General features: G+C 47.2%; 2 protein-coding genes across 2 annotated transcripts; one reads left to right on the plus strand and one right to left on the minus strand.

The window, feature by feature from the left end:
• Positions 1 to 329: 329 nt before the first annotated feature.
• Positions 330 to 13,752, minus strand: VIPAS39 (VPS33B interacting protein, apical-basolateral polarity regulator, spe-39 homolog). The gene is made up of 20 exons (XM_066552428.1): positions 13,718 to 13,752; positions 13,495 to 13,587; positions 12,932 to 13,031; positions 11,480 to 11,626; positions 10,456 to 10,494; positions 10,032 to 10,096; positions 7,935 to 7,991; positions 6,948 to 7,040; positions 6,249 to 6,282; positions 5,705 to 5,807; positions 5,590 to 5,617; positions 5,353 to 5,426; positions 4,741 to 4,816; positions 4,314 to 4,448; positions 3,798 to 3,839; positions 3,327 to 3,416; positions 2,840 to 2,926; positions 1,931 to 2,020; positions 1,512 to 1,616; positions 330 to 1,245 (listed from the first exon to the last, which is right to left on the minus strand). The coding sequence occupies exons 2-20, from the start codon at positions 13,585 to 13,587 to the stop codon at positions 1,225 to 1,227; spliced, it is 1,479 nt and encodes a 492-aa protein (XP_066408525.1). The 5' UTR covers positions 13,718 to 13,752; the 3' UTR covers positions 330 to 1,224.
• Positions 13,753 to 14,111: 359 nt separating this feature from the next.
• AHSA1 (activator of HSP90 ATPase activity 1) lies at positions 14,112 to 20,282 on the plus strand. Its single transcript, XM_066552457.1, has 9 exons — positions 14,112 to 14,279; positions 14,630 to 14,820; positions 14,993 to 15,075; positions 15,738 to 15,855; positions 17,452 to 17,540; positions 17,870 to 18,004; positions 18,761 to 18,862; positions 19,402 to 19,453; positions 19,874 to 20,282. The coding sequence occupies exons 1-9, from the start codon at positions 14,200 to 14,202 to the stop codon at positions 20,044 to 20,046; spliced, it is 1,023 nt and encodes a 340-aa protein (XP_066408554.1). The 5' UTR covers positions 14,112 to 14,199; the 3' UTR covers positions 20,047 to 20,282.
• The last annotated feature ends 3,833 nt before the right edge of the window (positions 20,283 to 24,115 follow it).

Raw genomic sequence — 24,115 nt, forward strand, 5'->3', positions numbered from 1 at the left:
TAAGAAAAAAAAACAAACACCAACAGAAAAAAAAAACCCAGTTCATAGTGCATCAAGGAGGCTGGAATCCAAATCTACTGTCATGTTTGTGTGACCTTCTGTGGCAGCAAACTCCCCTACAAACTCTAAAATTAATTCATCTGTGCTGACAGCACTGAAGGTGTTAAATAAGGTACTGCTGCAAGCAATGTCACTCCATGGTGACATGCACTGTGCTTTTCAGAATATTAAAAAACATCCTGCAACTCCTTTTGTGGGAGGTGATAAATTGCTTAGGATTAACACACAAGAGTGACAATGTGCTTAGTGGGGAAAGGAAAGAAACAGGCCAAGGAGAAAGAGACAACTTTATTTACAGAATTGAAGTGAGGTCTGAAAGGATGAAGCCAGCAGCTGCCTGAGGAGTTGTGTTTCTGAGAAAGTGCATTTCAGTCCTTCCTGGCATAACACTTTCTGAGAAAAGAGCTGCTAGGGCCAGCAGGTTTGTGTCAACTGAGAGAGCTTCCTGCTTGCTCTCCATCCAACCCATATGGACTCTGACCACCTCTACACTAGGTATTTCCCTGATAAAGGGATCTTCCAAATGCTGCAGAGTGCAAGCAGAAGGATACTGGCAGAGGTTGCTGTCCTGGCTCTCTGCATGAGTTCACACACCTCTTTTCCTAGAGTGAGCCAGAATTAAAAAAAGAAAAAAAAAAATGCAAGTGGTCCTTTGCCTCCCAGCACTTTCACACAGGGAGAACATGGTCCAGGTAGGTTTTACTCCAGACACAGCCATGATTAGTGATGCCCAAGCCAGCTTGACTGTTACAGGGACTGGTCAGCACTCTCTGTTGGAGAGACTCACAAATGTGACTGACATGCTCCTCTTGCAAGAACAAGCCCAGGCATCACCCAGAGCAAACATTCATCTTGCTGTGCCCAGCAACTTCCCTCCATACACACAAGTGATGCCTGGCTTACAGCCAGGTCAAATACAATCAGATTCCAAAAAGAATCAACCCTGCTGGATCAGTACCATGCTTTTGCCAGCCAAGGTTTAGTAGTAGCTGTCTTCAACCAGCCTGAACACCACGGTCCACTGGGCACGGGCATCCACTGTCACCGACGAACGGTGATCATGCAATGAGTAGTAACAGAGCTGCTCTGTTGGCTCTGGACTGGGTTCTGCAGTTCCCTCTTTCAGTGACAAGGCGATGGCCAAACAGGCTGTTCCACAGGTGTTCAATTCTTCCACCGGATTTGCTAAAAGAGGGAACAAGACACGACTAACAGCAATGCTGAACACTGATCCCTAGGGGCCAACTTAGTGACTCCCAATTCCTGACAAGGACAGCTATGGCAAGAGCGTACCATTTCTATCAGTATAACCATTCATTCCTACCCTGAATGCAAACAAAAGATTAGCTTCCCAGCAGGGATAGAAAGTACATAGGACAGCCATGCCCCTACACCTAATCTCTACCTGTTTCTGGTGAGAGTGTCTGGAAGAAAGAGTAAGCATTTCTTACTGTGTTGCTGAGAATGCTGTTTATCTTCTCTTCTTCTGCAGAGCCCCGCTCCACCTTGCCTTTATATGCTGTCAGCTGGATACGATCCTTTAGATCCCGGTAGGTCTAGATAAAGGGCAAAACCAGCACCCAGCTGAGAGAAAGGGACACTTCAGTGGTTACATGGTATCCTGCAGATGGGCAGGGCAGCTCTACAATCCCCCATGCAGTTCCCAACACAGAAGAATTTCACAGCACAAATGCTAGGAGCCACCCTCCTGGCTCATGGACTTCTACTGGGAACCTTATCATTTTTCCCACGGCACAGGGATAAACAAACACCACCAGGCACGTGACAGAAGTGGCACATTGCAGAGAACAGAAAAGTTAGAGAGAAAAAGCAAGCCCGTGTCCCAACTCTTCACACAGCAGCAACCTACCTCTATGACAACATCATGGCACTTGTATTTGGTAGCGAGGTTCAGCCGGGTCTCCACATCTTCCACTAGGCGCACATATTCCTGCAGCACCTGTGAGAGACAGAAGAGTCTCAGCTCCCTTCTGCAGGTATGTCCTGCCTCATTCCCTCACCTCAGTCCCAAAACCTTTCAAATTTGCTGGTCACACAGAGTTGGCCCCTTCTTTAGGGAACAAGTGACCTCAAGAGCTTTGGCTGCAAAAAATTTTCTCCCTACAGTGGCAAGCAGCATCTCTGTATTCTCATGTCATTTGACCTTGCTTTTACACCTTCCTTTTTAGTCTTATTTACCAAGAGAATATTCCTGTTCAGTCAAGCTGGTCTTCTGCCTTGCCTGCCTGACTTCCAACATTTGGGAATTGCCTGCTACTGTACCCTTAGAAGGTCATATTTAAAAACTGACTGACAGACCCCACTGCCTGCAAAAACATTTTCCCAGGGGACCTTACCATTTCCCTGAGTAGCCTGAAGTCTGTTCTCCTCATGTCCAGACCTGAGGTTTTGCTGGCACTTTTCCTCCTATCAACAGAATGTTAGGCTACCTCATTGCTACGGATCAGGTTAACCATTGCCAGCCAGATTAAGAAAGAGAAAATGTAGCAAAGAAAGGTGGCAATGCACATGGGAAGAGAGTTCCCAGCCAACTTTGGCCAGCTGCCCCTCTTGCAGTCAGAGCTAGGACCCAGCCCTCAATACCACCCACACCTTCTGTTGAGACATGGGTCACTCAGCTGTGTGCTGCACCCACCTGGCAAAGCCAAAAGATCAGCAAGCTTCTCCCACTTCCAGCTAGGAAGCAGCTCACCTGAGGAGTCATTCATACAACAAATCCCAACAAAGAGCAGGTCATTAGCAGGGGTTCCTGGCTCACCTGCACTGGAGCATTGTTCCTCTGCAAGATCTCCACTACCCGGTGGAAGCCAATAGGTGCCTTCTTCTTGGTGTAACCCAGCCAGTTCTGAAATGAGAACCCAACCTATGTTAACCCAAAAGGATAATCCTTCCAGCCACAAGAAAATGTGTTTTTTTCTCCCAGTGCCAGCAACATACTCCACAGCCATCACATGCACCCCACTGCAGAGCCCTTCAGGCAGTGGCGGGGCACGGGCTGGCTGCAATCCCTTTGGTAGCAGAGCTCAGGGGCAGCCCCCTTCTCTGACCTTATTGCTGCAGCCAAGCCAGGCCCAGCAGAGGTCTCAGGCAGGGAGAGGAGGAAAGTATTGCAACATTCTGCAGCAGAGATGCTGGGCCCTGCTGAAATAAAACCAGTCTGTCCAGTAACTCCAGAACAAGCCAGCTATCAGTAGCAGATGCCAGAACTTGGAACTGTGTCCCCAGCAAGGCTTTCTGCAGCTCACCTTGGTGGTGAGGAGGGCATCCACATCACCCCAGGCCCGCAGCTTGGCACGGGCTGCCAGGGCAGTCAGCACATACTGCTTATCAGGAATCTGCAAGGCAGAAAGCTGCAGTCAGAACAGTAGCACAGCTCAGAAGGTCTTTGTGGGCTGGACATGAATGGCATCTGCCCCAGCTCTGTCAGGACCTACACCAACACCCAGGCAAAGAGGGAAGGTGCTGCCTGATGCCATACACAGCACTGCAGAGACTAGGAAGTGGAGATTTGCAAGTACTGCTGCAAACAGGGTACATATGGCTCCCAATTGCCTTTCTGAGACTCCAGGAAGGCCCTGCTCAAAAAGCATGCCATGGCCCCCTCCCTAGCTCAGGGCTGAGGCCCTCAGATTCCGCCTACTGAGCTCCTTCATTACATACAGTTTGTCTGTGCATGTTTTCAGCTAGTGCTGCCACAACAGGGGAGACTCACGCACCTTAAATGTCTTCTTCAGGTTGGTGGGGCTGCTGAACATTCCCTAGAGAAAGCAGACAAGTCAGTGCAAACTCAGAAGGGCAGGCCACAGCAGGGGTTCAGACACCTGTTATAAGGCATCTGCCTTGCATAGAGTCAATCTTCTCAAGATTTTACTGCTTTTTGCTCATGTCAGTGCCACAGGAGGAAGCAACTGGCAGAAGAGAGCAACTATCCCACCCCATTAGCTGTCTGGTCTGGTTTCCCCTACATCCTCAACTGGTGCATCACCAGTACCACGCAGCTCAGCCTCATGGGATTTACAGTGGTTTCTAGGAGGCAACTCTCTGACAAACTGTACCAGGTTGAATGTCTTGGAGCACAAAACCCTAAACTGGTGCCAGGGGACAAGGTCTCTCTGAGGGATGAAATATGACCTCTCTTTCCCTTTTTCTCCTTAATATGCTGCAACTTGACCACCTCACATCTCGAGGGCTACAAGGATGAGATGCAACCTTATCTTCTGCCACATCCTCACCTCAGCCTCTGTGTAGTGGTAGAAACAGGAATAGAAGAGGGTGGTCACTAGTGGCATGTTGAGAATTGAAGCCTTGCGAGGATATTTCCGAAACAGCTCTGACTGCCCAGCCATCTCCAAGTGCCGATCATTAGCCTGCAGAATCAGGAAGACAGACCCGGAACATGAGCCAAGATAACTGCCTGTATAGCTGTGGGATAGAGACCTAGAGAGAGTGTTGTGACAGCAATGTGCAAGCACAGCCCCAACATGCTATCAAGTCTCAGATCTGGTATTTCACATGTGCCTGGCACAGCAGCCTGAACAGCAATTACAAATACACTAGCTAGGACAGACTGATTAGATCCAAAGTGGTATAGGTTAGGGACAGCAAGAGATCTCACAGGTAGTCCCAGCCACCTCCTGACCAGCAGAGAAGATTTCATACCTCAATGATGATCTGTCGCTCCAACAGGGTATAATGGTCTTGGATGTGGGAGTTATCCTCAGCTGAAAATGGCAGCCTGGCCAGACATGAAGGAAAGAGACACTGTGACAAGCTCTGAAGTACAGAATCCTTCATTTACTTCTAACTACTCTTAGAAGAATTTTTTTCTACCAAACAAGCTCCCATTCTTCCCATCTTGAATGGCTACTCAAGTTCCTGACCCACTGCCCTCTCCTAGACAGGCTCCAGAGAAAGAAACATTATGCGGTAACTTTCACAGAATAACCTAAAGTGGATGCTACCAACTTCCTCAAGTGCTCAGGCACCCAGACTTTCATCCATCACGATCTGAAGGGTCAATGATCAGAGAGTCCCTTGAAGCATCTTTCCTCCTGAATTACCAGCAAAAGCTGCTGGACTAGTGATGACCACCAATGATTCCTCTCTGGTCTACACTGTACCCGCAACTCTACTCCCACTCCCCACTAAGGGAAAACCAACAGCAGCTCTCAACCCACATAAGCCATGGCACTGGCACAGAGGTTTAATTTTCTTCACTACCACTTTCTGTGAAGAATCCACATCCCTCCCTGCTTTTGCATTTTTTCTTACCCAATGCAACCTTTCAGAAATTCCCTCCTTTTTTCTACATCCTGGATGTTTAAATGCTCCCGGTACTGAGATAGCTGGAGGGAGAGGGGAAAGAAGCAGTGTTTTCTCATGGATTTGGGAGATACAGTATTTCCAGAGGGTGAAATGGGGACAAAAAGCTTTCACCTGATTCCCACACACTCTGCAGCCAGCCTCCCCCCCTGCAGTAAGGGAGCTTATGCTCCTGAGAATACTCACAGCAACTTCCTCAGTCCTGTCTAAGAACCTGCAAAAGGGAATTAGCAAGCATTAACCTGGAGGCAGGTTCCTAGCAGTGCGTTCAGCCTGCCACAGGATGGATCAACAGCCTCACCTGAGCAGATCCAGAAGGAACTTCTGCTCCCCCGTCTCTCTGAGGAAATGGATCAAATGGCACAAGGCCACCTGCCGCACCTCCAGCTCCCGAAACAAGATCTCTACAGGGGAGAGAGTTTATGTACAGATGGGCAAAGTAAGATAGCACTACCAAGCAGAAGGGACTTAGCACAGTGCATGGAGCCATTGGCAGGATTCATCAACTTTATCCCATCTCAAATCACAGTGTTGGAGGCTGGAGCACAGAAGAGCCCAATCACTGGGCTGACAGCTGAATTCACAGCCAAGTGCTACCTCTAGAGATTAGTTTTCATTCATCTCATCACCACCACCTACCACTGCTTAAAGCTCCTCTCTGGAGCCTTCGTAGGCATCACCATCCCCCCCACCTCCTACATTACACTTGCTACAAAAATATTTCATGCTTAGTAAAAAAACAATACCCCAGATGCTCTCTTTGTAACTTGCACCCAGTGAAGAAATCACCCCCTCCATCCTTCACTGAAACACACTACAGAAATCCCAGCCCCAGTCATGCTCACCTCTCCTCAGTGTCCGTTTCAGGAATATCAGGACCTGTGAGCACAGGCAGGCAGGTCAGAATTATGGCAGACAAACAAACAGCACACTGGTCAAGGCCTAGAGAAGTTTTTGCAAAGGGCCTCTGAAAATTCAGCCCTTATAGCACTGAACTTAATTCTGGTACCCACAACAACCAGGACAAGCAGTGAGCCTGGGCCACAGCTGCCTAGATTCTTGCCTAAGCTCCTACTCTGGAGTTTAGGTAAGTGAGACCAAAATTTACAAAGGAAAACCTTTCCATGCAAAATACAAAGGAATTAAAAGACCCAGATGAAGTAAGCTCTAACACAATCCATTTTCTCTCTGATATTTTAAAAGCCAGAAAAACTGGTGAGGCCCCAGATCCCAAATGCCAGGTCCCAGATTTTCTGTGCTGAAATGAGCAGATTAAACCTTGACCTTCAAGAAGTAGGTGCAAAAATCTGTAAGGCTGATGGATCAGAGTCCTTGTTATTAACATCAATTCTGCAGAGTGGCAGGAAAGACAGCAGGAATACAGAATTTCCCAGTCTTTAGCTTTGACACTTCTAGTAACTGTTTGAACTAAAGAACACCCCCCAGTCTTGCAAGACCAGGTGGCCAGCTGACTGCATTCTCACAAGCACTCTCTGTGGGGCCACCCACAAGTCCCAGCCCTGTATGGCCCCAGCAGGACTCACAGCTGTAATGACATTCCCATCATGCCCTGCCACAGCTTCATCCAAGAGCACCAGCTTGTCCTGCAGGGAGCGAAATCTCTCTAGAGAGCAGACCTAGAGACAGAGCAGGAAGAAGTAGGCATGTGGGACATGAGACAATCCTCAGGCTGAATCCAAGCTATTATTCATTCCTCTCCCATAAGCCCTTCAGCAACATGAATAACTGCCCTCCCAATGAGTGGAGAAATTCTCATTTAGCTGAAACCACATGCCACACGTAATCCCTGGAAATCTGCCCACAGGGGTTGCAGTCAACCCTCATTACTGCACAGTCTAGGACAGCAGACTGTACATTCAGCACAAACACCCTTGTAACAAGACAAAACTTTCCTGTACACCACAAACCACTAACCCTGACAAGAGGAGGGAACTCTACAAGCCCCTTTCCGCAAAGGAGACCAGAGAAGTAGAGTCATAACTCTTTCTCCCTTCTTCTTACCCCACATCTGTGGCCTCTCTCAACCTTTAGCTCACCTCAGCCTTTGAGGAGATATATGCAGAGTGAAACCACAATCTCCCTATGTGTTCACTGCACACTGAGGCAGCTGAGACTAAGATTACAGCTCCAGTGAAACCATTTCTGTCTCCCTCCCTCCATTTGCCACCAAGTGAGAATGGAGATAAAATTCCACCCCCTCAGATTTTTAAAATGAACCCAGCCCCAGGGAGCAGAAGGGGTAGAAAGGGACACAGCAGTACAGACACCTACTGTCAGAGCCTTGCTGAGGGGACAACTCAAGTTAACAAAGCAACAAAACCCTGAAGTTCTCCTGCTGCTCCTGAGCTAGTGATCCTAGCACTGCCCCCTGGCGAAGTAACAGACAGGCAGACCACCATCCCTGCTAGGTGCTGCAAGCCAGGATAGCCAGGAGCACAGCAAAGTGTAAAGCATTTTGGGACCACCCATCCTCCATCTCTTACAAGCAGGTGAGAGTGCAAAGTCCTTACCTTGCCCCTCTGCATTCTCCTGACTGTATCTTTGGGGCTCCAGTCACCACTGTAATCCTGCCACAAGAGAAATAAAGCACTCTTAAACCTCAGATCATTTCAGACATCTCCAAGCTGCTTTCCACTTCTGCTGCATCAGTGCTGGCCTACATGTAGCTACTCACACTGATCATTCAGCTGCTCCAGGAAAGGTGTTAGTAGGAGGTATATGTACATTTTTCAGGTGCAAATATTGAGCCCTCAGACTCTGCATGTGCTGGTGTGGAGGGAAGTTAAAGGCCCATATGTTAACACAGCATTTCTAGTGCCTCAGTAAGGTCTGTCATCATATCCTTTATAAGTAGTGCATTGCATCAGGTTGCTCTCCTTGCAAACTATGTTGCTTTCAGGACAAACAAAATACATGCAAAACAGACTAACCCAAAACTGAAGGGCAAGGAGTCAGTTTCTTGTTACAATTCAGACAGACTTCTGCTGGTGAGCTTTCCACAGCAGCGTGGAGAGCACAGGGACAATAGCCTCAGGCAAGAACCTGGGGAGTTGCACAAGACAAGGACAGTGTGACAAGGGCATTGAAGCCTGGAGGAGGACCACCTTAAGGTCACATGCTACCACTGCTGCAACGACCAGAATTTTGCCCCTGCAGCAGGTAGACACTACGATCTGAAGCACTGGATAAAAAGTGATGATGGCCCAGGCCACTCCTAACTCAGACACCATAAAGTCATCTCATCTAGGTCTCTGTGAGGCACTCAATCCAGTAGTTGCAATTCAGCTTTCTGTCTCAAAAGGCCCAGAGAAAGGAAGCAACAAGAACCAGCTCTGAGGACAGTGAATTTTAAATCCACTGAAGATTTATTGAAAGCCCAAATCTAAGGATGAAAGGTCTGACCCAGTCCTACTGGGAGACCTCTGTGCATGAGTCTCTCAAAGCAATGTACAGCTGAGTGTCAAATATCCTGAGCACCAGAGCTCCCTCCAGCACCTCTGGCCAGAGGCATCTTCTCAGCCTGTCACTGTCAGGACACTCATCAAAAGCTGCCACTAGCTTTCCCTTTTTTGTCCCACCCCCATTTGCATTTAAGAGGCTGTATAATCCTTCTCCTTCCTGTTTCACTGCTTCTGCAGGCCCAGAACAGAACACAACAGGGCACTCTTGTTTCTCCTGCTGTGCTTTGAGGAAATGCTGTCTGTTAGGTTTTGTCATTAATGGCTAACTGACAAAATACACCAGCCTGGGGACAATCAGATGGCCAAGGACAGGTGGACCATGAACCCTGGTGGCTCAAGGATGCAAGTGCCAGCTACTGGAGGAGACTGGGGTCTGGGATTCAGCTACAAAACAAACCAGATGTCTAAGACCAGCTACTGGAGGGACCCATACAGCGTGTGTATGTTCCACTAGTGGAGCTGGTCAGACAGTAAGGAAGCTCAGGATGAAGCTTGAGTGTTCTCTGTATGTGTCAATTCATAAAGGCATTGGTCTGTCTGTGTTAATCTGTGCAGACAGCTGTGTTAGTATTGTGCATGTCTGTCTCTGCAGGAAATATAAGCTCAGTCCTATTACTGCCTGGACCTAGGGACATGGGACCACAATCTCACACCTAGTAAGAGGAAACCACCTAGTCCCAAAATCCTCTAGATTCTCTAACACTTATCACTGCGTATCTGGTAGACAAACATTCCTGCCAACTGAAACACTGCCTCTGCTCAACTCCTTCTGTATTGTCCAAGTGATTCATAAACAAGAAATTTCAAAACTTTCATATTTAAAAAAATGTAAAAACCACATGTGATGCCAGTTTATCTGACCTGACACGAAAGCAGCTTACAAAGCACTATTTTGAAATCCTTTCCACAAAGACTGCTAGGCTATTCATTAAAAGGAGTAACCAAAACCAAGACCCCCTGCAAAGCTCCATACTTCTATGCAAAAAGAGAGAATGCTTAAATTACTGCAAGGCTGCATTTTGCAGCTCCCTGTCCTATTCCCTGCATTGCCCTCTTCTGTCTGAAACAGCAACTAATCACCTCCCATGAAACCAGTAGAGTAGGAAGTTCACTAATCTTGGTCTAAAACAAGCACTGGCTGCTCACCTTGTACTCAGCTTTCGGTCTGCGCAGCTCTGGGGCATAATTTTTAACTCCCGTGTCAGTGAGGGCTGAGAGGGAGAGGCACAGATGAGTAGTATATAAAAATCCTGATTCACATCCACTTCCAAACCCATCCCTTTCTTGGTTTTCATGGCAGAAGACCCAAAGTTCAGCATCAAATGGCAATACAGCATTACTCTAAAACAAACAGTTGTCAGTTGTACATAAGTAATTACCCCAAATCATCATGCCAATTCTTTAATTTCTTTGAGGAAAGAACGACCCACAATTCAATTTTTAGACAGCACATGATTCAGTTTCCCTTCTTGCATCATAAGGCAGATGACACTTCCCTTTTTTTTTGTAAATGCTTAGTTTCAGGTAAATCTGCACCCCTCCCCGGATGAGGCAGGGACCCAAAACTTACCATCTGAAAGGGACTGGAAACTTGAGAGTTTGTTTCGTCCTGAAATAAAAACACTGATGAGACACTGTCACTTCACCAGCAGCATCTCCTGCACAGGGAACATAAGCCTGGACTGCAGTCAGTTTACTGCTGCTATGCCATAGAACAAGTCACCCTGTACAGTGATTCATACTACACCAGCACAGCTGGGGCTCACCTCTTACATTCTAAGGCATTGAAGTTGTCTGTGGCATTGCAAACCATACCACACTCCATCCCTATCTGCTCTCTTGGTGCTGAGGCCAGGAGAGGTTAGACCTGAATTCACTCATCTACCTACAGAGCAGAGGCTCAAAGCACATAGCACTGCATAGGCCATGGCAACACAGACAGCTCCACCCACCAGGGCTGCAATTTGGATGCCTTTCTTCATCACCTTATGGTCATGGTTGAGAGTAAAAAACACCCCAGAGAAAGAGAGACAAAGTAAAAGCTGCTTTGTTGTCTGGCTGTGTGAGAACAGAGCTGAACTCTTGCAAGCTGTATGTTTGCCCACAGCCTGCTGCACAGCTCCTCCCATAACCAGCTACGCTGCCACTACTGCTATCATGTGTTTGCTGAACCAACACCAACAGCAGCCAGCTGAGCTCCAAATAAAGCATAATCAATCTGTCTTCTATTCACAACTCAAAATCAAATGAGGGCTACATGGGTCAAGCCAGTCCCTTTGCAACCTGCTCTTTTCCACCAACCAAATGGATTGCTACACAGTGCTGTGCTCTACCCTGCTGTTCTTTGGAACCTGGATTTTAAGAAGCCGTAATCTCCAAAGCCCCTTCCCACTCCACAAAAGCACGTGATCTACTGCACTAGAGAGTCTTCAATTTCTGACCAGAGAGCAATACACTTCCACCCTGAGGAGAAATGGGAGCTTCCCTGTTTTGCAATACACTTCAGATGAAACAATTTACATAAGATAACACATTGCCCCTTGACAGTCTTAAGGGAAAACACATTTGTCAATATGGCATATACTGAACCTCACCTTTGAACAGGCTGCTTAGGGAGTAGGAAGAAGCTTGTTTGGGAAGAGCAGCAGCATAAGAGGAAGAGCCTTTCTGTAGACTGGAGTCTCTGCCATCCAGGGAGCTAGTGCTGCCAGAGGCTGTCTCTTTGATTGACCAGGAGATACCTGTGTACAGACAGGTCATTTTTATCCCAGAAAGAGTCTGTAAAGAACGATCTTCTGGCATGGCAGAAACATTACCAGATGTGTGCTGGTCAGTTCTGCACTAGCACATCAAGGTAAGTCTGACCCTCAGCACTAAGTAAGTAGACACAGTGCATCCATCTCTCCATGCAGAATTGCATTCTCATATAATGCTGCTTGTTAAGCAGTGGCACATTGTCCTCCAGAAATGGCTGGTTTCAGCAACATTGTACAGCTGGCTATGGCTTGTGTGAAAGGAATACACAGACACCCCCACCTTTTATGTATTATTGCATGAGGCAAAGCATGGTCCTTGTTCTAAAAGTACAAAGCAAGACAGAGAGTCCCCGGCCCAGCTCAAAGTGCAGAAGCCTAAGAGCATGCTTTCCTCAACACTGAAGAGTAAGAGAGTTTTCCTTCCCACAGACAAAACAGCTCTCAGTGTGCATATGCTGCTGGCAACAATGCATGTGTCTCCCTCCTGCCTGTTCCATACAGTTTCCCCTTGTTTTCACACAGCTGCACAACACATGTATTTTAGGATCAGGATGACAGACAAAAAAACCACAATAGGTAAAGAGACCCTGGGTGGGAAAAGAAAGCAGAGGGAAGAGCTACAGCAAAGGACAAGAAGATCAGTCTCTGAAGATCCTTTGGGTGACCCATATAAAAATTTTCATGGTTTGGCACTGGCTAGCAAGTGTTACAATTCTGTGGGACATGAACTCAAAAGCACAGCACATAGGATTGTGTGTGGGCTATTAACTCACTCCCATCATCACTAGAAACACATCTGCTTAACGTTTACAGTACCCTTTCAAATTTCAAGTGTCAGAGTCATTCTATAAGCATATATTAAACCTTGGATATCTGCTTAAAATGCTGTGGGGTCAAAATACAGAAACTTTAAATAGTGCCATTTCAGACAGTGATGTGAAGGAAATGATCACCTAGAATCTCACAGGCCACCTGAGCAAAATGAGTATCAGTCCATAACCACCAAAATACCTGCTCTGAGCTTGGCTACATATTAGAAAAAACACAGTGAATTCCCTCCACTTGTCTGCACTCCTCTTTTTTAACACAATTCGGGCTTCTGCTCACCCTCTTTTCAGTGGATCTGCTCAGGTAAATCAAGGAGCTCACAATGTGACCCGGGAGACTTGAATCAGATTAGATATTCAGAATTGGATAGCAAATAATACTCCTGACTTAAGTGACTTGACTTAAGCAGCAATTTTAAACTCCCTCTGTCTCAAAGATATTTTGCACTACTTCTGCACTTACTTCCCACAGGTTCTCCACTCCAGCTGACCCTCTCGAGGTCATCATCATCATCATCGACAATATCCCGAAGGCTGTTCACTGCCCGTTTGGACTCCTTTAGCTACACACAAAAGAGTGACCTTGTATAAGGACCATCAGAATTGCAGAATACACTTCATTTCCTACTATCATCAAACATCTCCCAAAGAATTTAGAATACAGTTTCTTCAGCTTCCATTGTTTCTTGGGATGGTATTTTAATCCTGTAGCTGTGCAGCAGACATAGGAGTCCTTCCTCACCACTGGGAGCCCCAAGGACACCTATACGGACACTAACAGCTCAGCCAGCGGGAGATGCGGTTTGGTGCCTGGGCGAGGAACCACGTCCTCATGAGATTTGGGACTGGCTACCATGGAGAGAGACAGGAGCCCTTGGTACCCTCCGCAGTGGGCAGGAGGTGACAATCACCTACAGAACATCGACCCTCCGGGACGTGCAAGGCCGAGACCCGGGCTGGGACGGCTACGGGGGCCCACCCTGCGAGGGTGTCGGACCGGCAGCTCCAGGGCCGGACCCTCCCTACCTGCGAGAGCTCGTCATCCTCATCGTCAAAGGTGAAGGCCCGGAACTTGGAGCTGTGCCAGTACTCCTCCTCGTCCGCCCGCACCCTGCTCATCTGCAACGGCACCGCGTGGCTACCTCAGCACAGGGAGGGAGGGATGGAGGAGCTGCCTCGGGGTTATCGCCACCCCTGCCCCAGGTGCAGGTCCAGGTCCCGGCCCCACCGCCCCCAGCCCCTCTCTCACCTCGCCGCCCCTCCCGCGCCAGCAGCGCTCACAGCAGGGCAGGGCGGGGTGGGGCAGCCGCGCGCGGAGCACGCCGGGACATGTAGTTCTCCCGCTCCATGAGGAGCGCGGCCGCTCCTCGTTCACGCACTACGAGTCCCGGCGTGCCCCGCAGGCTGCAGTGACTTGCCTTCGGACTACCAGTCCCAGCGGGCTGGGAGAGCGGCGGAGTGGTGTCTAGGCCGGCAATTGGGATCGGGGCCCTGGGAACTGTGGGCTGACTCCGGGAGCTGTAGGCCGGCGGGGACGGGACGGGAGCACCAGCCCCCGCCCCAAGCTGCCTACAGCGCGGCGGAACCAACTAGCCGGGCGGAACCAATAAACCGGGGTGGCGCCGCGGGGGCGTGCCGGAAGGGCCCGCACCGGGCGGAAGGCGGGAGGCGGCGCGGCGGTTCTAGCAGCTTCCACGGGCGCTCGGAGCGGAGGCGGCAATCCCGGTCCCGATGGCCAAGTGGGGGGAGGGAGACCCGCGCTGGATCGTGGAGCAGCGGGCCGACGCCACCAACGTCAACAACTGGCACTGGTAAGCGGGGCGGCTGCTCCCGGAGCCGCCCGGCCGGCCCCGGCGCGGAGGGGGCTGCACGGCCGGAGCCGCGGGCAGAGGGGCCGCCCCCGTCCCCTCCTCGCCGAACGGTGCTGAGGCGGGGCTGACCGGGCTGAGCCTCCGGGGCGGCACCGGCTCCGTGCGTATGTGCCGGGGTGCCCGAGCCGAGGTGTGCCGGGGGAATGGCTGCAGGTGGCTTGGGGAAGAAATCTCTGCGTGTTTGTGTCGAAGTGGGGCAGGGAGACAAGACTGGGGAGCACTGGATAGTCTCAATATGCGCTTTCAGCGTGGCCTGTCCCACATTGTCACCCTGCTCGGTTTTCCTGCAGGACAGAGAGGGATGCCTCCAACTGGTCCACGGAGCGGCTGAAAGCTCTCCTCCTGCCTGTCAGGGTGGAGGGTGAAGAAGGGGCATGTGAGGTGACAGAAGTGAGCAAACTGGATGGAGAGGCCTCCATTAACAACCGCAAAGGGAAACTTATCTTCTTCTATGAGTGGGCTATCAAGCTGGCGTGGACTGGTGAGTGATATGCACCCCTCCTGTTTCAAGGTCAGATTCAGGTATAATATCAAGGATACACATCTCATTTGGGAAATAATAATAAAGGGAAGTGTCGTATTTGGTTACAAGTTTGCTTTGACAACAACCAGAGTAAGAAAGGTTGATCTGAACAATATAATTATAATTGCAGGCACCTCAAAGACAGGAGTGAAGTACAAAGGTTATGTGGAGATTCCTAATCTCTCAGATGAAAATGACATCGATGAAGTTGAGGTAAGCAAAGCTGGATGTATGGAGTATTCTAACTGGAATACTCACAGCATTAATATTTTGTTTCCTGTTACCTTTCTTAAAACATTTGTGTAGGATTTTTTACTGTTAGAGGCTGCTTAAGTTAACAGAATCAAAAAATGGTTTGGGTTGAATGAGATCTTTAAAGGTCATCTATTACCAACCTCTCAGCCATGAGCAGGGACATCTGTCACTAGAGCAGGTTACTCAGAGCTCCATCCAACCTTGCCTTGAACACCTCCAGGGATGGAACATCCACAGATTCTATGGGCAACCTGTTCCAGTGCCTCACCACCCTTAGAGTAAAGAATTTCCTTCTAACTTTTAATCTAAATCTACCCTCTTTCAACATAAAACCATTATCTTTCATTCTGTCACTGCACTCCCTGATGAAGAGTCGCTCCCCTATCATGTTGTATCTTTATCAAATGAATTCCTGTCTCCTGGATGCAGAGGGCTCTGTAGCACAAGGAGGTATTCAGGCACAGAGGTACAGTACTGTAGGCTGAGAGAGCTGAAGTGAAGATGAATAAAACTGCAGGGCTGTTTATGAAAGTTTAGCTAAAGTCTGTGATGTTGAATTGAGTAATAAAAGAACTGTGATTGTATGTCCTTGTTAATCAGTGCTTGTATTCATTGTTCAGATCCTTGTCAGCCTTGCTAAAGATGAGCCTGAGACTAACTTGAAGACCCTGATGAAGCAAGAGGGTGCAAAGAAAATTAGAGATGCAATGAAAACTTACATCAGCACTCTGAAAACGGGTATGTAACTGAGAGGGAGAAGTGTTATGGGAACCCATATGGACTAATTCTAAAGAAGAGATGGGAGTAAAGAGATGCTCTCTCCATCTCAACAGAAAGGTGTCAGAGCAATAACAGTAACTTTGGGAAGAAGCATTTCTGGCTCTAGACAGCATAGCTCAGCCCAGAAAGATTGGTTCTGGTGGTAATGCAGTAATAAACATTAATTTTGAATTTATGTTTTAAAACTGAGAATGCCATTCATATTCTGAAGCTAGGGAGAAAATGAAAGCCAGTAAAATGTGTTGGTCACCCCAGTGACATAGTCACTGCCTGTGGCACAATCTGGCCTTCAGCTGGCTTACTCCCTTGGGAAGTGATATCTTTTCCAGTTTGTAGTTTGTTTTGGGTTTTTTTTTTCCTCTTGCTACAGTGGTAAAGACATCTAGTGTTACTTGGGTTTTAGAATAACTGATGTCCGAAAATTGCTCTGCAGGTTTTGTTGGGTCTTTTAATGACCTGTCTCAGCATCTGGATCAATTTTTTTTTTTAAGTTAAATCTGAGTCCAGCAGCTGGAGTTAAATCAATGCACTTTGGCTGAGTTTGGCTTTCCTCTCAAATACAGGCTAGGAATGCTACAGTTGCTTTTTATATCCATTTAGCTATATTACATTACATGTCCTAGATAGCTGGGTACAAACCACCACTGATTGCTGTTTTTCCAGGATTAAATTTCTGTACTCTTGGGTTTTTTTCAGGCACTGTAGTGTTCAGGCTGGGAGATGCAGTCACCCAGTGAAAGAAAAGAATGCTAATCAGAAAAATCTGTATGATCTTGTGGGCTGCGATAAATGAGAATAAGTGGGAACCAAGTATTGCAGGATACAGGTTTATGCATATATGATACAAATCTGCTTTCTAATGGAATTTTGCTACGCTGAACAGATGAAGAAAAAGGAGCAAAATGTTGTATAATTGGTAAAAGCAGAAGTGACTGAGCTGGAGAAAAAGCAAATGTAATTGTGAACGAGGCTGAAGGGTTCTGATGGAGTTACAGAAGTGTTAGTGCTGGTGGACAGGGTGCTGGCAAGGCTTGTCTGGCTTTCCATGTGCAGTCCTGGCATCTGGTGTCGATAAAGATAAATCAAAGAGGGAGTTGGAAGTTACTGTTGTTTCCTGCAGTGATACAAGAAGTGAAAAAGCTTGGTTTGGTGTGTCTAGATCAGCAAGGCAAAAGTTTTTGAGGTGTGATGTGATTGCAATTTATATTAGAGAGTGAGAGAGGAAAAAAGCTACGTAAGTCTAAGGTTAACCAACGTTAATGTGAGAGCAGCGTGTGGAAGATGCTCTCTCTAGACTGGGAAGAGGAGCTAAGTTCCTCATTGTTAGTGTAGGCAGGTTCTGACAGGGCCTTTGGTGGAGAGTAGCGAGGGAAAGAATTAATTACTTTTGAAAAGAAGTTTGTTTACTTTTTCTGAACACTGTTTCAAGTTATGGATGCTAGCCAAGAGCAAGGGGAAAACCAGGAAGCCCTTTTTGATTGCGTATTTTAAAGTACACTCAGAAGGTTTACTTGATCTTTAATTGGTTTCATGGGCACACTCCTGTCTTTCCAGAATTCACCCAGGGCATGATTTTGCCCACAGTGAATGGTGAACATACGGAAACAGCACCTCAGGTGGCTCCTAAAGCAGAAGAGCGCAAGGTAAACAAAACTGCAAACATGCTTTGGGATCAGTGAAGAAAGGTATGCTGTATTAGATTGTGGGACTTAGAACAGCAACCTCTGTTGTGTATAGGATATATACATTCAGGAACTGGCAATCTCTGGAACAGGTGGGACTGTTTCCATTGGCAGCACATGATGTTTCTTCCAAGCAAAGTGATAAATCTGCTTTTTATATTTAAGTATGGTTGTATCTTATTGCATCTTTGCTAATAGCCTTGGTTTTTGCCCTTGCATATGTGAACCATTTGTTGATTTTTTGGTGAAAACAAGTGTGTATGTGTTTGTTTTCCATGTTGTTTTGTTAGACGGCTGCCAGGAGCAGCACTGCCATACCACAGTCCAAATCCATAGGAGTCAAGATCCCTACCTGTAAGATCAGTTTGAAGGACACCTTCTTAACATCTCCTGAGGAGCTCTACCGGGTATTTGTTACTCAGGAGGTAATGTCTGGCTTCTTCTGAGAGCTGTTCTTTGTGTATAGGAGGCTCTTTCTAATAAGGTTTTAAAGAAGTTCTGTCAGACACTCACAATCCATGAGAATGGAATAAGAAAGCTGTTCTGCAGAGGTGTTGCTGAAAGCTTGTGTGTGCATCTTTTCACACAGCTGACAAGAGGGGAGTAGTGCCAGCCAGAAGCAAGTTCCAGACTGCTGTCAGCATCTGTCTGTAGGTGTATCCCTTACTACATGTGGCCAGATCACTTGGGATTTACAATTGTGTGCTTCTGGTTTGTTTTTTCCTTTTAAGGTTAGGTGGTATCAAAAGCATGCTTTGGGAATAGCTTCCACTTTTCTGCACGGTATTACATAGTTTAGGACAAGAGCACAGCATTGTATCGTTATTTAAACACTGTCTTAGTCTTTTGTTCTTCCTATTTTGATAAGAAAAATGGAAAAGCAAAGAATATTTTTTCTGAGAATTAGGTTTCATTAAGAAATCAGCAAAGTAAATCACTGTGTGACTCAGAACACTGCATAGCTCTATGAAAGCTGGAGGTTCTTTTCCTTGGCCAGGTGAAATGCTGCTATAGTAGCTAAAAACTTGCTTTTCTGGCCAGGGGTTTTGTCTTTTGCTGAAGACCTTACACTATTGACCCACCTCTTCCAGAACTTTTGTAGCTGGGTGGGAGTCATTAGGCAACAAGTTTTCAGGAAGATAATGTCAAGTAACACAGATCTGTTCCTGAATTCTTTTCAGATGGTCCAAGCTTTCACCCACGCACAAGCCACCTTGGAGGCTGATAAAGGAGGCAAGTTTCAGTTGCTGGATGGCAGTGTCACAGGAGAGTTTGTTGACCTAGTAAGTACTAACCAGTTCAGGTGTATCTTGCTCAGATGCAGCACTGTTATCAGGCTGTAATTTCCTATCAGTTCTGTTACAATGCTTTTGTTAGCTAACTGTGGGGTTCTACCTGGTGCCCAATAGTTACCTATAATTTCTGTGGCTATTGAAGCATTCCTAGTAGTACGGATTAATGCATGGCACCTCAGTCTGAGGAGAAAATGTGACTTCCAGTCATAGATCTCCCCTGTCTTTTTGTGATTTTAGTTGTCAGGGTTTGGAGGAGTGTTAAAGATAGTAACTGACCCTTCTTCTCTTTGACTCAATTCCCACTAAAGTCTTCTGGACAGTCAGGGACTCTGTCTCAGTGTTTGGGGCTGCATACCTTTCTAGAAGGGGATTGAAAGTAAAAGGACCCTTAAAATCTCTTTCCCTCTGTGTGCGTGTTTCACAAGGGATCTCTAAGACTTCATTCATATTAATACAATTCTAGATGTTTTCTATTAGACTGTAAGATTTCCAAAAATTGCTACTCAATCTTTGTCTTCCTTTTCAAGGTTCCTGAGAAGCAACTTGTTATGAAATGGAGATTTAAATCTTGGCCAGCTGGTAAGTAGTCCAGAAATGGACTTGCCTGTCTATGAGGGATACCAGCCCCATTTGCCACGCTTTATTGTGGCTCCCGATCAGGGAGCACAGGATGTTCTGGGAGCTGCTCCAGTGTTATCCCAGCTCCCTATCCCACACTATCATGTCTGCATCTTCAGCCACTGTGTAGAGCAGTGACCAGGTAGGAAGGATGAAGTCGCTGCTTTGCAGCTGTAGCTGCAACTGCTTCACGCCGCAGGGAGGGGGAGCCCTCTGCTAGCTGTGTTTCTAGGGAAGGCCCACAGCTGCTATAAGCAGACCTTCTGGGAAGGACCTCGAAGAGTTTTAAGTGGTACCCTGTGAAAGGAGGGGCAGAGCAGCCTGCAGGGGCTGTATGTACTGTACCCCACACTGCTGACAGACCTGCTTTGGTTCCTCTAGGGCACTTTGCAACCATTACCTTGAACTTCAATGACAAAGGTGGCGAGACAGAGGTGTGCTTGGAAGGCAAGGGCGTTCCTGCCAGTGAGGAAGAAAGAACAAAGCAAGGCTGGCAGCGCTACTACTTCGAGGGCATTAAACAGACATTTGGTTATGGTGCTCGCTTGTTTTAATACCGGTTGCTGGGAGGCTCTGCCTGAAGACTCTGCCACATGGACTGATAAAATTCTCGCCTGCTCCTTTCTAATCTTGGCCCTGCCGCTGAGTAAAGTGGGATGACAGGTGATGAGGAAGGCCATGGAGCAGCACCACTTTCAGTCCCTCACTGCTTTGTGCATGTCTTGTGCTGCAGGGGATTCTCTTACATGTACATACTTCTATTGCTAAATAAACCTAACTTAAAAAAACACTGTGGAATTTGTGTCCTCGGATTGGGTTGAGTTCAAAGGGTTGGGCGATCGGCTCAGGGAGGGATCTGTCTAGAAAAACACCGATCAATGAGGATTGCTGATGCCAATGTGATTTACTCCTCACTTCTGGGGGAGTACAGAGCATGAGCTTGATGCAGTTTTTAGTCTGAGCAGCTGCTCATTTTCCCTCTGCTTTTGATCTGCCGGTAGTAAATGTTTCAAACTCTTCCCATTTTTGAAGGGATTTGTGATCCTGTCCAAGCTGTTCCTCTCCTTTGCATATCCCCTTCAACACAGTCATTTCTTACACTTCCACCAGTCTGCTCTACAAGAACGACAATCATGCAAGCCAGTGCTAGGGAAACTCCCACCCACAGAATGGTTCTAGAAGGTTGTGGGGCCCAGGGCCAGCTACCTCCAAGAGCTTCAGGCCAAAGCAAACTGGTTTTTTCAGAAATAAATCCTGCCTCCATTTAGAGTCTACAGGGTGCAGTTCTTTTTGCTCATCATACTTCAGCTATTGCTTTAACTGGTGAGGAAGAAAAAAAAATGCTTTGTTCTCACCTGTTAATACATTAGTTCCTGGAGCTGTCTTCAAAAGCCATAAACTTGTTTATAGGAGGGGTCAAAATCTGACTGATCAGAAGTGTCAACTTGCTTAACCTTAAGGGTGAGAGAAGTGCTTGGTTTTCTTTTTGAGGCATGAGCTTCTCTTGTATACTTTGTTTTTTCCTAGTGTTTTCTGCAGAGCTCCTCTAATATGCTAGAAGAGAGTAATGTTATTAGGTGAAATTTACTGGTTTGGGGATTTTTCTTGCTTTTTATTTTTTAAAATCTGAATTGTATGTGGTAACTGTTCCCTTCAAGAGAGGAGACAAGAAAAAAACTTAAGTGGTTGTTTTAAAAAGGACCCTGAATATAGTTGTTGGAGTCTCCTTTTAAACTATAAAGAGCATTCTGCCTGTTCTCACTACTTCAAAGTGCTGAAGTATGAAAAAATCATGATATAGTGTGTACAGACAGACATCAAGAATGCAGCATATACAAAATTCTGTAGTGTGTACTTTTCCCTGAGCTGACCTGTGAGAACAAAGGAAGTTGTACAAAGAGGCAGCTGTAGATATGGTAGAGCTTCCCTCTGCCATGCAGGATTGTCTGCCCTAAAGCATGGCTGGCTGGGAAAATGGATGCAGGTGTTTTGCCAGGATTTTTGTGCACAGATGAATCCTGTAGGCTGTGGGGGGTGGGTAATGTGATGGAGCACACTGATCCCACTGTACAGCCTCTATGCTTGGTTTTCTGCTGGGGAAATCCTGGACAGCAGTGTGGGAAACCTTAAACAGCAGGGCTAGCAAGTGAGTTCACAGCCAAAAATTTGGTAAAAGGAGAGCAAAATTATTTAAACACTGAAAAAAATGAGCTTGTTCTAGGTCAGCTTGAGGCAAAGGTGACAGCTGAGTTATGATGTCTGTGCTGTGCTTTGGCAGCTATGCTGTGGTAGCAGTGCTCGCCTGCTGCAGGCTCTGCTGCCACAGCTGGGCCAGGGCAGCAGAAGGCAGGCCCTGCTAATCACCTGCTGCTGGAAGGTTAGGAAGTGGGACAGGAAGGCAACTGAAGTGGAATTTTAATTGCCTTCCTTTCAGCACAAGCATGGTTTACTTCAGGCATCCTGCTGCTACTCTAATAGGGCACGCTTTGGCCTCGGCCAGCAACCCACATGCGTGGGGCTCATGGACTCAGGGCTTTTCTCAGAGGCCATTTGAGGGCTCTTCCAGCGAACTGACTGCCCTGGGTTATGCTGGTGCTTCCCCAGCTGGCTCCCTGCCCTGCAGGCTGGAAATCACCATCCCCAGGGCAGCAGAAAGGCTGTGTAATGTAGCCATGCCTTGGCTGCCGTTCACACGTGAATCTCTTGGACTGACCCAGCAGTGAAGGAAAGCTTGTGCTAAGGCTGTGCCAGGCTGTGCCAGCTCTTACAGGGCACAGCAATGGCAATTAAGGCCTTACACCACTTCAGACATTGACTTGGTGAAGGAGATCTGAGCCTTAAGTCATGCTAGAGAAGGTCACTGCACTACATCTGCCTACTGCCAGCAGACACACACTCCTGCAGCTACAGCTGACCTCCAGTGCAGCTGCACGATGCTAATGAGAAAGCCCAGACCTCTGCTTTGCTTGGAATTGCTGGAAAACAGTCACAGTTTAGTAGTCCTTCAGCTATTTGGGGAAGGGAGGGATGTATAAGATTAGGGAGAAAAGCAAGGTTCAGTATACTCTGGCCCAAAGGCTCTTCAAGAATCTGACAGGGAAAAGTCCTGTAAGTTAAAGAAGACAAAGGTTAAAAAACCAGAAAACAGAAGTGAATTTTTCACAGTGATGGAAGTCAGAGGTGGATCCTCACTGACTATGCTGTTATGAGGCACATGGAGATGAGTAAGAAGCAGCCATCAAACAATGACCAAAAGGGGTCTTTGAACCTTTTTAAGACTGTAGGCAATGCTCTATATAACAATTTTATAGTACATAAGGGAAGGCCTAATAAACCTGTAATGAATCCAGTACATTTCGGTATAGAAGATAATATACTTGGTAACTTAAAAGTAAAAAAAAATTACATTACCACTTGTGCTGTAAAAGACAAGTTTAGGAGACAAGTCTAGAATAAAAAATTATCTTGACTAAGTGGAAAAGTGAGGTCACCAGGACTACAGCTGAAAACCTGCAATGTGCTGGGGTTTGGGGTTTTTTTCTGGTCTTCTGCTCCAGAGGTGTGCCACCAGCACAGAAGACCAATGTAGCTACACAGTGAGGTGTGTCCCTTCACAGGCCAGAGAACAGGGGTGTCTGAAAGGTTTATTTCTTCTCTGGAACTACAGTTTTAACTCAAGATCCACAGACCACAACCACACTTTGCTCTTTCCTAGGTTGATACCAGGCATTGCAGTTCAGACCTGCTGCACAGGCTTTGGCTAGACTCTCCTGGCATTATCATTCTCTTTTCTCCTTCCAGAGGAGATCCTTCTGGGCCCAGCTGGGCTTTTTGTGTGCTTTCTAAGAAGCAGATTCCTGGAGCTGGAGCCCTGAAAAAAAATCAGGTAATGGGATCTCTGTTGCTGTAAACATGTTCCTACAAAATCTCATGTTCATCCCTGAGAGATGAGCTTTCCTCACCCTACCTGTGCCCCAGCAAAATCTGGGCATGGCTCCTTCTGTGTGCAAACAAACACCACTGCACGCTGGGTCCCAGGGGACTGGTCCAGCTCAGCTCCAGTCCAGGCTGGCAGACTGAGACAACAGCAACCAGTCAGGAAGTTTTGTGCTCAAAGCAGCAGGAAAAAGTGCAGTTTAAGACTGCCACAGACTCACTGTATGATTTCAGGTGACATCTCCAGGTCCTCAGCACCTGCAGAATTAGGGCAGAATTCTCCTGCTTCCATCCTCTGGCTGTGGGATTTCTATACCCCAGAAGTTTCACAGCAGGGTCCATCATCCAACACAGCAAGGACCTTGTTGCAGAGGATAAAAGCACATTAGGCATGTTATGTACATAGCAGTAACTGCTGCCTGCTCCTCCAGGGAAAAAATTACTTTCTCTGAGCAGAGTGGAGCTCAGCCTGCTACCCCTGGCTTGGGCTCCATGCAACAATGGTTTTGATGTTGCAGAAGGCCAGCAGGAAGCCCCTAGCATCCTTCACTGAGAGGAGTCACCTGCTCCCCCAGGCAGGGGCCAGGAATGGTGCCAGGCAGCTGTGAAGCAGAGTCCCATGCTAGAGGAGCAGATTAACCCTTGACAGATGTGCAGCCAGCACAAAGCAAAAGGAGCAAGAGAGGA

This window comes from Molothrus aeneus, chromosome 6 (assembly GCF_037042795.1).
Source record: "Molothrus aeneus isolate 106 chromosome 6, BPBGC_Maene_1.0, whole genome shotgun sequence".
Lineage (NCBI taxonomy): Eukaryota > Metazoa > Chordata > Aves > Passeriformes > Icteridae > Molothrus > Molothrus aeneus.

Excerpts from the sequence above, each read along its gene's own strand:
- VIPAS39 (XM_066552428.1), bottom strand. The coding sequence starts at position 13,587 with ATGAGCAGGGTGCGGGCGGACGAGGAGGAGTACTGGCACAGCTCCAAG. Across the intron at positions 11,627-12,931 it reads GAGTGGAGAACCTGTGGGAA|GTATCTCCTGGTCAATCAAA; the intron begins GTAAGTGCAGAA and ends GTCTGTACACAG. Across the intron at positions 5,427-5,589 it reads ACAGGACTGAGGAAGTTGCT|CTATCTCAGTACCGGGAGCA; the intron begins GTGAGTATTCTC and ends CTCTCCCTCCAG.
- AHSA1 (XM_066552457.1), top strand. The coding sequence starts at position 14,200 with ATGGCCAAGTGGGGGGAGGGAGACCCGCGCTGGATCGTGGAGCAGCGG. Across the intron at positions 15,856-17,451 it reads CATCAGCACTCTGAAAACGG|AATTCACCCAGGGCATGATT; the intron begins GTATGTAACTGA and ends CTGTCTTTCCAG. Across the intron at positions 18,005-18,760 it reads GGGTATTTGTTACTCAGGAG|ATGGTCCAAGCTTTCACCCA; the intron begins GTAATGTCTGGC and ends AATTCTTTTCAG.